Below are 13,565 nucleotides of genomic sequence, written 5' to 3'. Positions count from 1 at the left end.
GTTAGGCAGGTGGGGGGGAGAAGGGGATGGGTATATTCACACCTAATGGGTGTTGTGTGCATCGTCTAGGGCATGGACATGTTTGAAGCTCTGACTTGGGTAGGGCAAAGTCAATATGTTACCTAAACATTTGTTTCCCCATAATATGCTGAAAGAAAAATAAATAAAAATACTGGAAAACAGTTCTTGGTAACAAGTCTTGGATTATTTTAACTCCTACGAAAGTTTAATCTGGAAATGAATCAAAGTTATAAATTAAAGCAAAATAGTATTCTTTAATAGTTACTAAAACACTGTAATTGCTAAATAAACATTACCTGTAGAAGATTCCATCTTAGCTTTACTGTATGCAGAGAAACAATTAATAGAGCAGAAAAGCTCTGTCTTCCCCAAGTCATTGGTAGTCTCAATCATTTCATCTGAGGGCTTCAGTGATTTGCACGGAACAGATGTAAGTGGTTTGGCTGGTTTCTGTTTAGAGATTGAAATAATATTCATATTCCTGGCATATGATATATGTTAACAAACAAAAGCATAGCCAGTACCACTGCTTTAAATTGAAATGTTACAAAGAATAACAATCAAGCCAGTTTTTATACTTTCTTTAGAAAACAGAAAAAAGGATACTATAGATCACAATGACTAAAATGAATTATATTGATAAATCTATTTGAAAACTATTTTTATTATTTGTCAGATATATTTAATAACAATAATAATATCTATGCAAGCATTGAAGAAAGTGGTCATAGATGATGTTCATCATCCAAGCATTCAAAGCCTCCTGGATAAACAAAGGCCTTATGTAATTATAGGTCTCTACTTAATGCTTGCTTGGGCATCAACTCATGAAAGCTCTACTGATGCTAGGGAGGAGCCAGGAAGGAGTGCTTAGTACACATTACAAGACACCTCGGGAATCACTGTTTTTCTACGCTAACTTCATGGTAAAAATTACAAGCATATTGTAAAAAAGCAGCATACAAACAATAAGGAGAGAGTATAGTGAACTTAGTAAGCAGTAGGTGTGCAAAGTAAAAGGATATAAACTGTGAGGTTCATTACTTATTCTTTTCTTTTTAAATAACTTATTCTTTCTAGTGAAATAGGAACTATCATTCCTGGACTTAAGAAAACACCATCAATGGCAATGACAGAACAAAACTGCTTTTGGGAAAACACAGTACAAAGATAAATGAAAATATACAGATTTTCTTTTTCTGTGAAAGAACATGATATTGGCAAAGGAACAACAACACAAAAAGCAGAGGATAATTTGGAAAATTTCTATGTTTCTCCTTTATTTGTATAAATAATTTTTGTATTTTGAGGAACCCTTAACAATTCACCAATATTTAACATTAAGCAACAACAGTGGTATAATTTATAATTAAGTTGTCATTCATAAGGCAAAACACTTACTATGCTCTACTAAGATGTGGCCAATAATTATAATTACACCTAACAATCCACTTTTTAAAATAAAAGGCAATGCCAGTTTTAGATGTATATATTTGAATATTTTCCTAATTCTTGATTATAGTTCACTAACAATATGGATTTCCTCCATTATCACTGTCACACAATATCTTACATTGAGATGTGAGGGCCAAGAATTAGGTTGTGCTTGTTAACTGATTTACTCAAATAAGCCCTGACCCCATCACATGAGCTGAATAACTGGGTACTCAATACAGGCTCTTAGAAACAGAACAAGGCCTATTTATTATGAGTGATAAAGAAGGAAAAAAAAATAGTATTTCTTGCCTTTGGAAAAATGCTTGTGTGCTTTCCATTCTCCCATTTGTGGTCCTAGGGCAGAACACTCTCAAGGTGGGAGCGTGTTGCCATAGAAAAGATGGGGCTCACAAATGACCGATTTGAATTGTGCTTGTTGGGACTTTCTTCAACTGCTTGTTTTAAGGGAAGAATTTATAGGGCTAGGGCTGGGTCTCAAAACATCCTATGAACAAACAACATATATAATAGTCCCATCTCATAAAAGGGGCTCAGACCGCGAATTGTGTTCATCTCACTTAGTCTACCAAAGCAGGGACAGATTCTCTGCCTTAGAAGCACCTACCTAAGGTTCTCCTATCAGAAATAAGAATCTGTCAAAGTCTTCTATTTCATCTTCATCAACTTACCAACTGAAATTATTCTAAAGGGTACTAAAAACAATATTCCCACATTTTACCAGAGTGGAACCATTCATAAGCCAACTAAGGGAAGGAACAGTAGTTTTTGTTCATACCTGCTTATATGCTATAATATTCTTTGAACTATTAAAGTTCTGAGATGGTCCTTCCATCTGAAACATGTGGAACACACTAGAGCTGGTGTAACAGTAAGCTCCACAGTTTTCACAACAGTTCATGATGAGGTTGTTAGCAGAGTGGAACTTCGAAAAGCAGGTACTACTGCAGAGGCTATGTTTCACATTCTGGTATTTTACTTCATACTGAATCTAGGATTTAAAAAAAGGTTCAGTAAAAACTGATATTTAAATAGAATCATCAGAATCCCTTTAAAGGTTAAAAAGAATTACAACTTACAACAGCAATCTTCTGACACATGCTGCACTTGGTCAAAATGCTATTAGTACATATGGTAACAAATGGTTTTCTTTTTTCTTCATATGATAAAAGACAAGAAGGGCCGCAAAAATTTTTGGTAGAGCTAGTATCTTCCAGCTGGATACTGATCATATCCTTAGGATTTAAAATGTCTCTATAAAAATAAATAACAAGCACACCATTAAACAATTTTACCACAATCACTAAATGACCTGCTCAGACAATACCCTCCGCTGTTTCATTTACCTGAAGAGCTGTGAGTAGTAGTAACAACATTAGCCTTGAAATGAGAAAACCTGAATTCAGTATCCAGTTCTATCACTCATATTAAGCAACCCTGGATAAATCATTTATACTCCCTAAATGTTAATTTTCTCACCCATAAAGTAGGGATTATGAAACGTATCTAATAGTGCAAAGTTTTTTTTTTTTTTAAGAGACAAAGGTCTCACTATGTTGCCCAGACTGGCCTACAACTTCTCTGCTCAAGGGATCCTTCCACCTACCTCAGTCTCCTGAGTAGCTGGGACTACAGGCACACGCCACCACACCTGGCTTTTTTTTTTTTTTTTTTTTGAGACAGAGTCTCACTTTGTTGCCTAGGCTAGAGTGAGTGCCGTGGCATCAGCCTAGCTCACAGCAACCTCAAACTCCTGGGCTCAAGTGATCCTGCTGCCTCAGCCTCCCGAGTAGCTGGGACTATAGGCAGGCGCCACCATGCCCAGCTAATTTTTTCTATATATATGTTCACTGGTCAATTAATTTCTTTCTATTTATAGTAGAGATGGGGTCTCGTTCTTGCTCAGGCTGGTTTCGAACTCCTGACCTTGAGCAATCTGCCCGCCTCGGACTCCCAGAGTGCTAGGATTACAGGTGTGAGCCACTGTGCTTGGCCAACACCTGGCTTTGATAGTGCTGTTTTGAAGACTACTTAGCCTGTATTAGCTGGTGCTAATGATAACACAGTGACAATGAGCAATCATATTCACACATGCTGACAACTTTGGAATCTTTATGCCAGTATGGTCTGCCAATCCTTGGTGTGTGTGTGGGGGCGTCCCTCAGACACTTTCAGGGGTCCCACAAGATCAAAACTATTTTCATAATAATATTAAGAAGTTATTTGCCTTTTTACTGTGTTGACATTTGAACTGATAGTGCAAAAGCAATGGTGGGAAATTCCACTCTTTAGTATAACACCAAAAAGAACTGAAAACAGGTACTTGAACAAGTACATGCATATTGATAAACAGCACTAGTCACAATCGCCAAAAGATGGAAATAGCCCAAATGTTCATCAATGAATGAATGAATGGATAAACAAACAGTGGAATATACATACAGTGGAAAACTATTCAGCTATAAAAAAGAAAATACTAATATATGTTGCAACATGGGTGAACCTTGAAAATTATGCTAACAAGCCAGACACAAAAAGTCATATATTGTATGATTCAATTTATATGAAATATTCTGATAGATAAACCCATAGATAGAATGCAGACTAGTGGCTGACAGGGACTGGGGGAGAGGGAAATGGGGACAAACTGCTTCATGTGTAAAGTGTTTTACTTTGGAGTAATGGAAATGTTTTAGAACAAGACAGAAGTGATAATTGCACAACACTGTGAATATACTAAAGGTCAATGAAATCGTCAATTTTTTCGTCAATTTTTTGTTACATGAATTTCACTGAAATAAATTGGGAAAAGGAAAAAAATAGTGGGTAAAAGTGTCAGAGCCTTAGCAGAAATCAAAGTGGTGACACAAAAGTACAACTAACATTCATGTTATTCACTGTCACACAGTCACTGAAAAAAAAAAAAAAAGAGGCCGGGCACAATGGCTCATGCCTGTAATCCTAGCACTCTGGGAGGCCAAGGCAGGAGGATTGCTCAAGGTCAGGAGTTCGAAACCAGCCTGAGCAAGAACGAGACCCCATCTCTACTAAAAATAGAAAGAAATTAATTGGCCAACTAAAAACATATACAAAAAATTAGCCGGGCACGGTGGCACATGCCTGTAGTCCCAGCTACTCGAGAGGCTGAGGGAGAAGGATTGCTTGAGCCCAGGAGTGTGAGGTTGCTGTGAGCTAGGCTGATGCCACGGCACTCTAGCCAGGGCAACAGAGTGAGACTCTGTCTCAAAAAAAAGAAAAAAAAAGTGTCAGTTTTAGTTTGGGATGTCATTAATATAACAAAATTTTTAAAATTATTTAAATTTCATCCTTGAGTACATCCTTTTAATATTCCATGTGACATAGGCATAAAGTACTTCCTCTGCACACCATAAGAAGATGGTTGTTGCAAGGAAAAGCTTATATGAAAACATTAAGTTACAACCTGAATTAGCCACTTTTTTCATGGAACACATTTTTACTTAAAAGTAGTGACTATAAAACAAACTGTTACTCAGAAAAGGGTATCTGGCAGATATTTTCTTGAAAATGAATAAAGTGAGAATGTCACCTCAAGAAAAACAACTGACAGTATTTATTGCCAATAATAAAATTCAAGCTTTCAAGTGAAAATTAGAATTCTGGAAAACTTCTATCTGCCGCTTCCACTTTGATTGCTGCCCAAAACTTAAAGACTTTTCTGATGAGATTGGTGGTGATTTTTAAAATATTCATAATGAAGCCGGGCGCGGTGGCTCATGCTTGTAATCCTAGCTCTCTGGGAGGCCGAGGCGGACGGATTGCTCGAGGTCAGGAGTTCGAAACCAGCCTGAGCAAGAGCGAGACCCCGTCTCTACTATAAATAGAAAGAAATTAATTGGCCAACTAATATATATACAAAAAATTAGCCGGGCATAGTGGCGAATGCCTATAGTCCCAGCTACTTGGGAGGCTGAGGCAGGAGGATTGCTTGAGCCAGGAGTTTGAGGTTGCTGTGAGCTAGGCTGACGCCATGGCACTCACTCTAGCCTGGGCAACAAAGCGAGACTCTGTCTCCAAAAAAAAAAAAAAAAAATTCATAATGAATCATGTCAACATTTAGAAGATCTGCAGAACTCAGTGAACCAGTATTTTCCAAATGATAACAGCATGATGTTCAAAAATCATTCATGGATAAATGATCCATTCAAAGTTCAGGATAGATTAATGAAGGCCAGGTGTGGTGACTCATGCCTGTAATCCTAACACTTTGGGAGGCTGAGGCAGGAGGATCCCTAGAGGGTAGGAGTTCGAGATTACAGTGAGCTATAATGAGGCCACTGCACTCCAGCATGGAAGAAAGAATGGGACCTTGTCTCAAAAAAACAAAACAGGCCAGGGGCGGTGGCTCACGCCTGTAATCCTAGCTCTCTGGGAGGCCGAGGCAGGCGGATTGCTCAAGGTCAGGAGTTCAAAACCGGCCTGAGCAAGAGTGAGACCCCGTCTCTACTATAAATAGAAAGAAATTAATTGGCCAACTGATATATATGTAAAAAAAAATTAGCCGGGCATGGTGGCGCATGCCTGTAGTCCCGGCTACTCGGGAGGCTGAGGCAGAAGGATCACTGGAGCCCAGGAGTTTGAGGTTGCTGTGAGCTAGGCTGACTCCATGGCACTCACTCTAGCCTGGACAATAAAGCGATACTCTGTCTCAAAAATCAAAACAAAACAAAAAAAACCCAACCAACCAACAAACAAACAAAAAACGACGACAGATCGATGAATTTTAACATAACAGAGCACAAAATGTTCACTGATAATGGATTCAGATTCCACACTGTAACCACCTTTAAGAAACTACAACTTGACTTTTGATGTAATATCAAAGAATATCCACAATTACCTGAAAGGCTATTAAAACCCTCCTCCCACTTCCAATCATGTTTGTGAGGCCAGATTTTCTTCACAGACTTCAATCAAAACCATACTTTGCAATAACGTGAATGCAGAAGCAGACATGAAAATCCAACCAGACATTAAAGTGGTTTGTAAAACTGATAAAATAATGCCATTCTCACAGTTTTAAAAATATGGCTATTTTTCATTAAAATGTATTTAGTTTCTAATATAGTAAATAGTGATAGATATAACCTACTAACTAAAGCTCTTTGACTCGTCTTCAATATATATATTTTTTTGAGACAGAGTCTCACTTTGTTGCCCAGGCTAGAGTGAGTGCGGTGGTGTAAGCCTGGCTCACAGCAACCTCAAACTCCTGGGCTCAAGCAATCCTTCTGCCTCAGCCTCCCGAGTAGCTGGGACTATAGGCATGTGCCACCATGCCCAGCTAATTTTTTCTATATATATTAGTTGGCCAATTAATTTCTATTTATAGTAGAGATGGGTCACGCTCTTGCTCAGGCTGGTTTCGAACTCCTGACCTCGAGCAATCCGCCCACCTTGGCCTCCCAGAGTGCTAGGATTACAGGCGTGAGCCACTGTGCCTGGCCTCGTCTTCAATATTTTTAAGAGTAGGGGTCCTGAGACCAGAAAGTTTGAGAACTGCTGCTGTAGGAATTATCAAAATACCTATCTATCTAGAACTCTGGGAATATCAATCTTTGAGGACAACAGTTTTCAAGATGAACTACCCTTGAAATTAACACTACTTTGACATTTTCAAATTTTTAGTATATTACGAGCTTTCCATCACTTTAATCAGTACTGAAAAGAACATGTTGATTTCATTATTACATTAGTCATTTTACTAGTTTCAATTATAGCTCTATCTGCAGCGCTATCCTTACACTTTATTTGACAAAAATTCATTTAGGATTCAGTGTTCCAGGGAGTATTAAGCCTCGAGGAGGAGTATAATCTGGTCCTTAATGTCAAGAGGCTCACAGTCTAACGAAGAGGGTACCAATTCTTTGAAAACATTAATATTTTATGATCAATGTTTTGGGAATTATGAAGACGACACTATAAAAACATAGACCATGGAACAAGTAATTTGGGAGGGGTGGTGATAGGGAGAGAGGAATGGTGTGGGAGTGGATAGCAGGTGAAGTCATCTGAGGCATACCTTTAAGACAGAATGATGAACATTATCCAGATGGGAAGGGAGGCAGAAGAAACTACATAAGCAGAGGCATGGAAGTCTGAAAATACTTACTGGTTTTTACAACCATCAGCATACTGGATTGCTGGCTTCTAATCTACTAAAGTCTTATAAATAAAATATTTAAAAAAATCTTGTTAGAAGTATCTAAAATGAGCTTCAACTTCAAGCACAGGCCTGAATAACTTTTCTATAAATAAATCAAGCATTAATTAGTACATGGACCTATTTTCAACTCTATTGATTGCTTTCAGGATTTCTGGTTGGTTCCACCTAAAACACTAAAGCACAGAAAGGATACTTCTTAAATATACAGTTCTCAAAAACAAGCCACATCTTTCAAATAAGATTTAAAATAACATCTTCAAAGCCATCTTTCAGTGGCCTCATGAAACAGAATAAAAACTGCATTAACTCAAAATAGATGTTAAATCATTTCCATAAAAGAAATCTTAAAAATAACTGAAAATGGGGGGAAGGAACCCTGAAAATTTGCTAAAATGTTGAGAACTATGTATTAATACAAGAGGCTAATTGATGTGTTTTTTAAAAGTTTTGAAAAAAGCACAGGTTACTACCATCTTTTTACCAATCTACAAAATAGCAATTTTTATTACAATTATTTTTTAATTCAGAAGTAAAACTTGTCTCATATTTTTGCTTACCTTGAATTTCTATGCCTAAGAGAGCTTACACACTAAATCTTTCCTGCTTTAGCCTTTTCAATCTGTCTGGCACATCTGCTGAAGATGTGCAGTGAGTAAATTCCAAACATAGAAACATAATACCTTAACTTCTTAGGGCCTCGGTTTCCTCAAAACCAAAAGAAAAGGTTTGGACTAGATGACCCCTAAGGTCCCTTCCAGTTTTATGATTCTGTAGAGAGAGAAAGCAGGCTGAGGAGAGTGCCATATGGCCCATAGCAAAAGAGAAAAAAGACACAGTACAATACTAAAGGTTTGAAAAGCAAAAGAGAAAGTGGTGGTGTAGTTAAGTACAGTTCCAGGGAGTCAGACTTGAAGTAACAGATAACACCAGAAATAGCAGCCAAAGGAGGAGCTGACGCAACTCATAGGGTTTGTGAGTTTAAGAGAATAACAATAGTGATAGTTAACATTTACTGAGTTCTTATTATTATTCTGATCACTTATATTATTTAATGCTCATAATTCTTTTTTTTTTTTTAAAGAGATGAATCTAGCTATGTTGTCCAGGCTGGACTCAAACTCCTGGGCTGAAGTGATCCTCTTGCCTCAGATTCCCAAGTAGCAAGTAGCTGGGACTACAGGTGTGCATCATTGTGCCTGGCTTAATGCTCATAATTCTTTTCTTTTCTTTTTTTTTTTTTTTGAGACAGAGTCTCGCTTTGTTGTCCAGGCTAGAGTGAGTGCCGTGGCGTCAGCCTAGCTCACAGCAACCTCACACTCCTGGGCTCGAGCGATCTTTCTGCCTCAGCCTCCTGAGTAGCTGGGACTACAGGCATGCGCCACCATGCCCGGCTAATTTTTTATATACATATCAGTTGGCCAATTAATTTCTTTCTATTTATAGTAGAGACGGGGTCTCGCTCTTGCTCAGGCTGGTTTTGAACTCCTGACCTTGAGCAATCCGCCCGCCTCGGCCTCCCAGAGAGCTAGGATTACAGGCATGAGCCACTGCGCCCGGCCTCATAATTCTTATGTACATTTGACAAAAACAGACAGGAATACAAGAAAGGAAGAAGTTCTCAATGCCTCTGAAACTTTAGCATGTATATGAATCACATGGGAAGAAATGCAGTTCTGATTCAGTAGGTCTGTGAGACCTGAGAATCTGCACTTCTAACAAGCTCTAAGGTAATGCTGATAAAAGCTGCTCAGGGATCAAACTTTGAGTAGTAAAATATAACTAAATGGAACTAGCAAATTCAAATAATGCAATCTAGTTCCCAAATAAGACATTATTTGAAAGGAATTTATCGTATTTAGAAGCAAATTTGATGGCCTATGAATTTTCTTGTTCTTAAACAAGAACATTTAAAAATTTGCATTAGCATTTCATGAGTGCTAACAATGCAGAATTATACTACCTTAGGACTCTCAAAGCCAAAATGTCACTGAGCCCTTCACATACATATCCTCAAAGAAATCTTTGAAAGATTACATAAAGACATGTATGTTTATCTGTGGCTATTCAATTTCTCAAAAGAATTAAATAACTTCATTTACCATTACAAGAGAAACATAGCATTATTCTATATCTTGGAAGATCCAAACTAACTGTTATATAGTTAATTTTTTAGTAGGCTGCTCACTATACAGTTAAATGATAGAACTGAATGGACAGGCCGGGCATGGTGGCTCATGCCTGTAATCCCAGCACTTTGGGAGGTGGAGGCGGAAGGATGCTTGAGCTCAGGAGTTTGAGACCAGCCTGAGCAAGAGTGAGATCCCGTCTCTACTGTAAATAGAAAGAAATTAACCAAACAACTAAAAATAGAAAAAATTAGCCAGGCATGGTGGCGCATGGCTGTAGTCCCAGCTACTCGGAATAATCTCACTTATAGATAATTTCAAATGAAAAGGGTAGGAAAATAAGTTTTGGAAGTCACATTATTTCAAGTTAAAGAATAACAATTTCTCACATATTAATTTCTGAAAACCTCCCAATTAACAAAAAAACTATTTCTGAAGAATCTATTACAGGAACTAAAAGCAGAAACAGCTTCTTTCCACTAAACCAAGGCAAGATGTCTTCAAAAAAATGAAAACGAAGAAAATTACAACCAAGATTCTGATCAAGATCTATGTAGGGAAGTAAAAGGGGGCATAATTTAGAATTATATACTTTGAGCAGTTTGAACAAGTTCTCTTGGTATGAGCTGGCGAACTGGCAGATGAACTGTATTCACTGATGCATAGTGTAGAGCAAAAAAGTTGAGTAGATCCTTTCCTCTGATAAGCAGTTTGCCCCTTCTGGAGAATTTTTTTACAACCACAACAGGAAACCTGAACAGCTGTGGTTGAAACCGAAGGAAGCATTTTATTCACGCTAGATGATGCCAGAGAAAGCTGAATGCCTGTAGTTAACTGTGAAGCTATAAAAATAAAAGAGGAAGAAAAAAAATAAAATCAGTATTTACATAAAATTAAATATGCATTCTTTCATTATCTTATAGGCTACTTTTCCCTGGACTTCCCAACACAAACAAAGCAATATTCAAAGGCATTTAAAGAATAAATTAGCTATCATATTTGTCCAAACAAATATAAGTAACATAAATAATTCTATTACCACTGTCTGAAAACATAGTGTTTATTTTCAGTCCACTCTCCTGAGTTTTGGACTGTTGGGCTTGACAATACTCCTAAAAAAGAGAATTGAAAATAATGAATATGATGTACTTAAAACAACCATTCAGTAGAAAATGATAAATTATGCTCAAGTTTGTTCAATGAATTGCATAATTGAGTTGAACCAGGGTACACAGATAAGCATTACCTTTTTGATGCCCTTTGGCTAATAATACCAATCACTCAAAATACATTGTTTTGTATTTCTTTGGTACCCAGAGGTGATTTCAGAATCTTTGTCAACAATAGCCAATACCAATAGAGAGTAGACACACTCATGACAACTATTTTCCCTGCTTGTTCTAAATCATTAACTTATCTTCATAAAGATCTTATGACCCAGAAATTGAGCAGAATGATTCTTGCAAAGGAATATTTTTTGAGAGCAACATAATTTCATAGCTACCATATTCAAACTTGATCTGTGTCTAAATGTCCATGGGTTGAAGAGTAATAGATACCACCTAAATAGATACTTCTCCAGTGTCATCAACTCAATGGTAATCATACCCTTAACTTAATACTAATCTAATTTAGGCTATTTCTAAACAGAATACTAAAAATAAATTAATTTTTTACTGATTTACTTTTTGTTTCATTAGAAATTTTAGCTGGTTCATATACCAATATTCTAAAGAAACCTGTCCCTATGGACAGAATATTCACAGCTTGAGTGAGTTCATCCTTTATAGGTTATTTAGTATGTGACATGTCTAAAAAAGTTTTAGAAAATTTAAACATAAAGCTAATTACCCAAATTAGGGTAAAAAAATTATAAAGACAAAAGTTTTAACATTTATTATTATTATTATTATTATTTTATTTCGGCATAGTATGGGGGTACAGATTTTAAGGTTTCAATAAATGCCCATTCCCCCCGCCCCTAGTTTTAACAATTTAAAATGTATTAATTCTATTACTTAATAGAGGCAGTAGCATAAAAACATGTAATTAGTTATTTGTATTATATTGTTATTTACATTGTTTCAAGTTAAGAAAAACAAAAATGTGTTAACCTTGGCTAAGCCCATACTCCTAGGCAATCCTTTTATGTATCATATGGAAAAGCCCAACTGCAGTCTATTCTTCTCTCAATCACCTTCTTGCACATCCTTGTTATAGCACATATAGCACCATATCCCTTGTATTATTTGATTAACTGCTTTGGGAAAGACAGGATTTAAGTTTTTCAACTAATAATTTCAGTACCCTTATAACCAAAATTTATAATTAAATGCTGCTCTAGAAAAATAGAAAATAAAGTAAGATATTTACGTGAACACTGTCAGGTTCTGTCTTAATTTCTTTTAGAAGCCCGAGCTGTGGTGCCACTGCCTTGTCACATTCACCATCTAGCAGTGGTTCCTTCATTTTGGTATCTGATGCAAAGGAATCCTCCAGTTCCAAAATAATGGGTTTCTTCCTGGGGAACAGTTTCTAGATTCTTAAAACAAAATATACATAGAGTCTGATTTCATAATTAGTCTTTTTAAATATGGTAATTTTCTGGAACCACAAAAAGGTCTTTAGACAACTGTTCCCTCACAGTACCAACACTGGCTTCCTTCCCTTTATCCATTATTCCTCAATAAATTTCTGCTTTATACTTCTCTGGCATCTACCACCTCTGTGCTTTCTTCTGGAAAGTCTCCATTTCTAGATACAGCCCCAAACCACCAAGCCTACAAGTTTATTTTTAACTTATCAATTGTCTTAGAAAATATAAAGCTTTCTATCTGAGGTTAACCCAATTACCTGTGCTCACTATCTCCATCTGCCCTCCAGTTATTCTCTCATATGCTTCCTCAACTCCTCTTTGCCTCCTATTAGTTCCACTAACATAAGCAAAATAATGCAGTTGGTACAAAACAATCGCAGTTTCAGCATTGTTGAAATTTGCCATCTGGTATTGGAATATATTCTTAAATAAATGTGATCATGTTATATATCATTTTAATGCGCATTTTCCACATTTTTGCTAATGACTTATTACTTGCTGTTTATTTTATATTTATTTTAGACCGTGGAAATGATATTAGACAAAAAACAAATTCGAGTGATTTTCTTATTCTAGTTCAAAATGGGTTGTAAAGCAGCAGAGACAACTCGCAACATCAACAACGCATTTGGCCCAGGAACTGCTAACAAACATACAGTGCAGTTTTTTTTTTTTTTTGAGACAGAGTCTCGCTTTGTTGCCCAGGCTAGAGTGAGTGCCGTGGCGTCAGCCTAGCTCACAGCAACCTCAAACTCCTGGGCTCGAGCGATCCTTCTGTCTCAGCCTCCCGAGTAGCTGGGACTACAGGCATGCGCCACCATGCCCGGCTAATTTTTTTATATATATATCAGTTGGCCAATTAGTTTCTTTCTATTTATAGTAGAGACGGGGTCTCGCTCTTGCTCAGGCTGGTTTTGAACTCCTGACCTTGAGCAATCCGCCCGCCTCGGCCTCCCAGAGAGCTAGGATTACAGGCGTGAGCGAGCCACCGCGCCCGGCCTACAGTGCAGTTTTGCAAAGGAGAGAAGAGCCTTGAAGATGAGGAGCGCAATGGCCGGCTATAGGAAGTTGACAACGACCAATTGAGAGCAATCACTGAAGCTGATCCTCTCACAACTGCACAAGAAGCTGCCAAAGAACTCAATGTCAACCTATGGTCATT

At 37.3% G+C, this 13,565-nt stretch overlaps 1 protein-coding gene across 3 annotated transcripts in view; it reads right to left on the bottom strand.

Annotated features, from left to right (window-relative positions):
• Nucleotides 1-13,565, bottom strand: part of ZMYM1 (zinc finger MYM-type containing 1) — a 35,594-nt gene that overhangs the window by 11,467 nt on the left and 10,562 nt on the right. For 2 of the 3 annotated variants that reach the window (XM_012765272.3, XM_012765271.3), the window contains 6 exons: nt 12,181-12,349; nt 10,847-10,919; nt 10,400-10,649; nt 2,556-2,730; nt 2,255-2,467; nt 318-471 (listed from right to left, as the gene is read on the bottom strand). In XM_012765272.3, the coding sequence (XP_012620726.1) occupies nt 318-471; nt 2,255-2,467; nt 2,556-2,730; nt 10,400-10,649; nt 10,847-10,919; nt 12,181-12,276 (961 nt within the window). In that variant the 5' untranslated portion in view covers nt 12,277-12,349. Of the gene's footprint in view, nt 1-317; nt 472-2,254; nt 2,468-2,555; nt 2,731-10,399; nt 10,650-10,846; nt 10,920-12,180; nt 12,350-13,565 lie in introns of those variants that run through there. The other variant, XM_075996431.1, reaches the window with a different exon arrangement.

This window comes from Microcebus murinus, chromosome 2, assembly GCF_040939455.1.
Source record: "Microcebus murinus isolate Inina chromosome 2, M.murinus_Inina_mat1.0, whole genome shotgun sequence".
Taxonomy (NCBI): domain Eukaryota; kingdom Metazoa; phylum Chordata; class Mammalia; order Primates; family Cheirogaleidae; genus Microcebus; species Microcebus murinus.
This window is presented reverse-complemented; position numbering and strand designations above follow the sequence as displayed.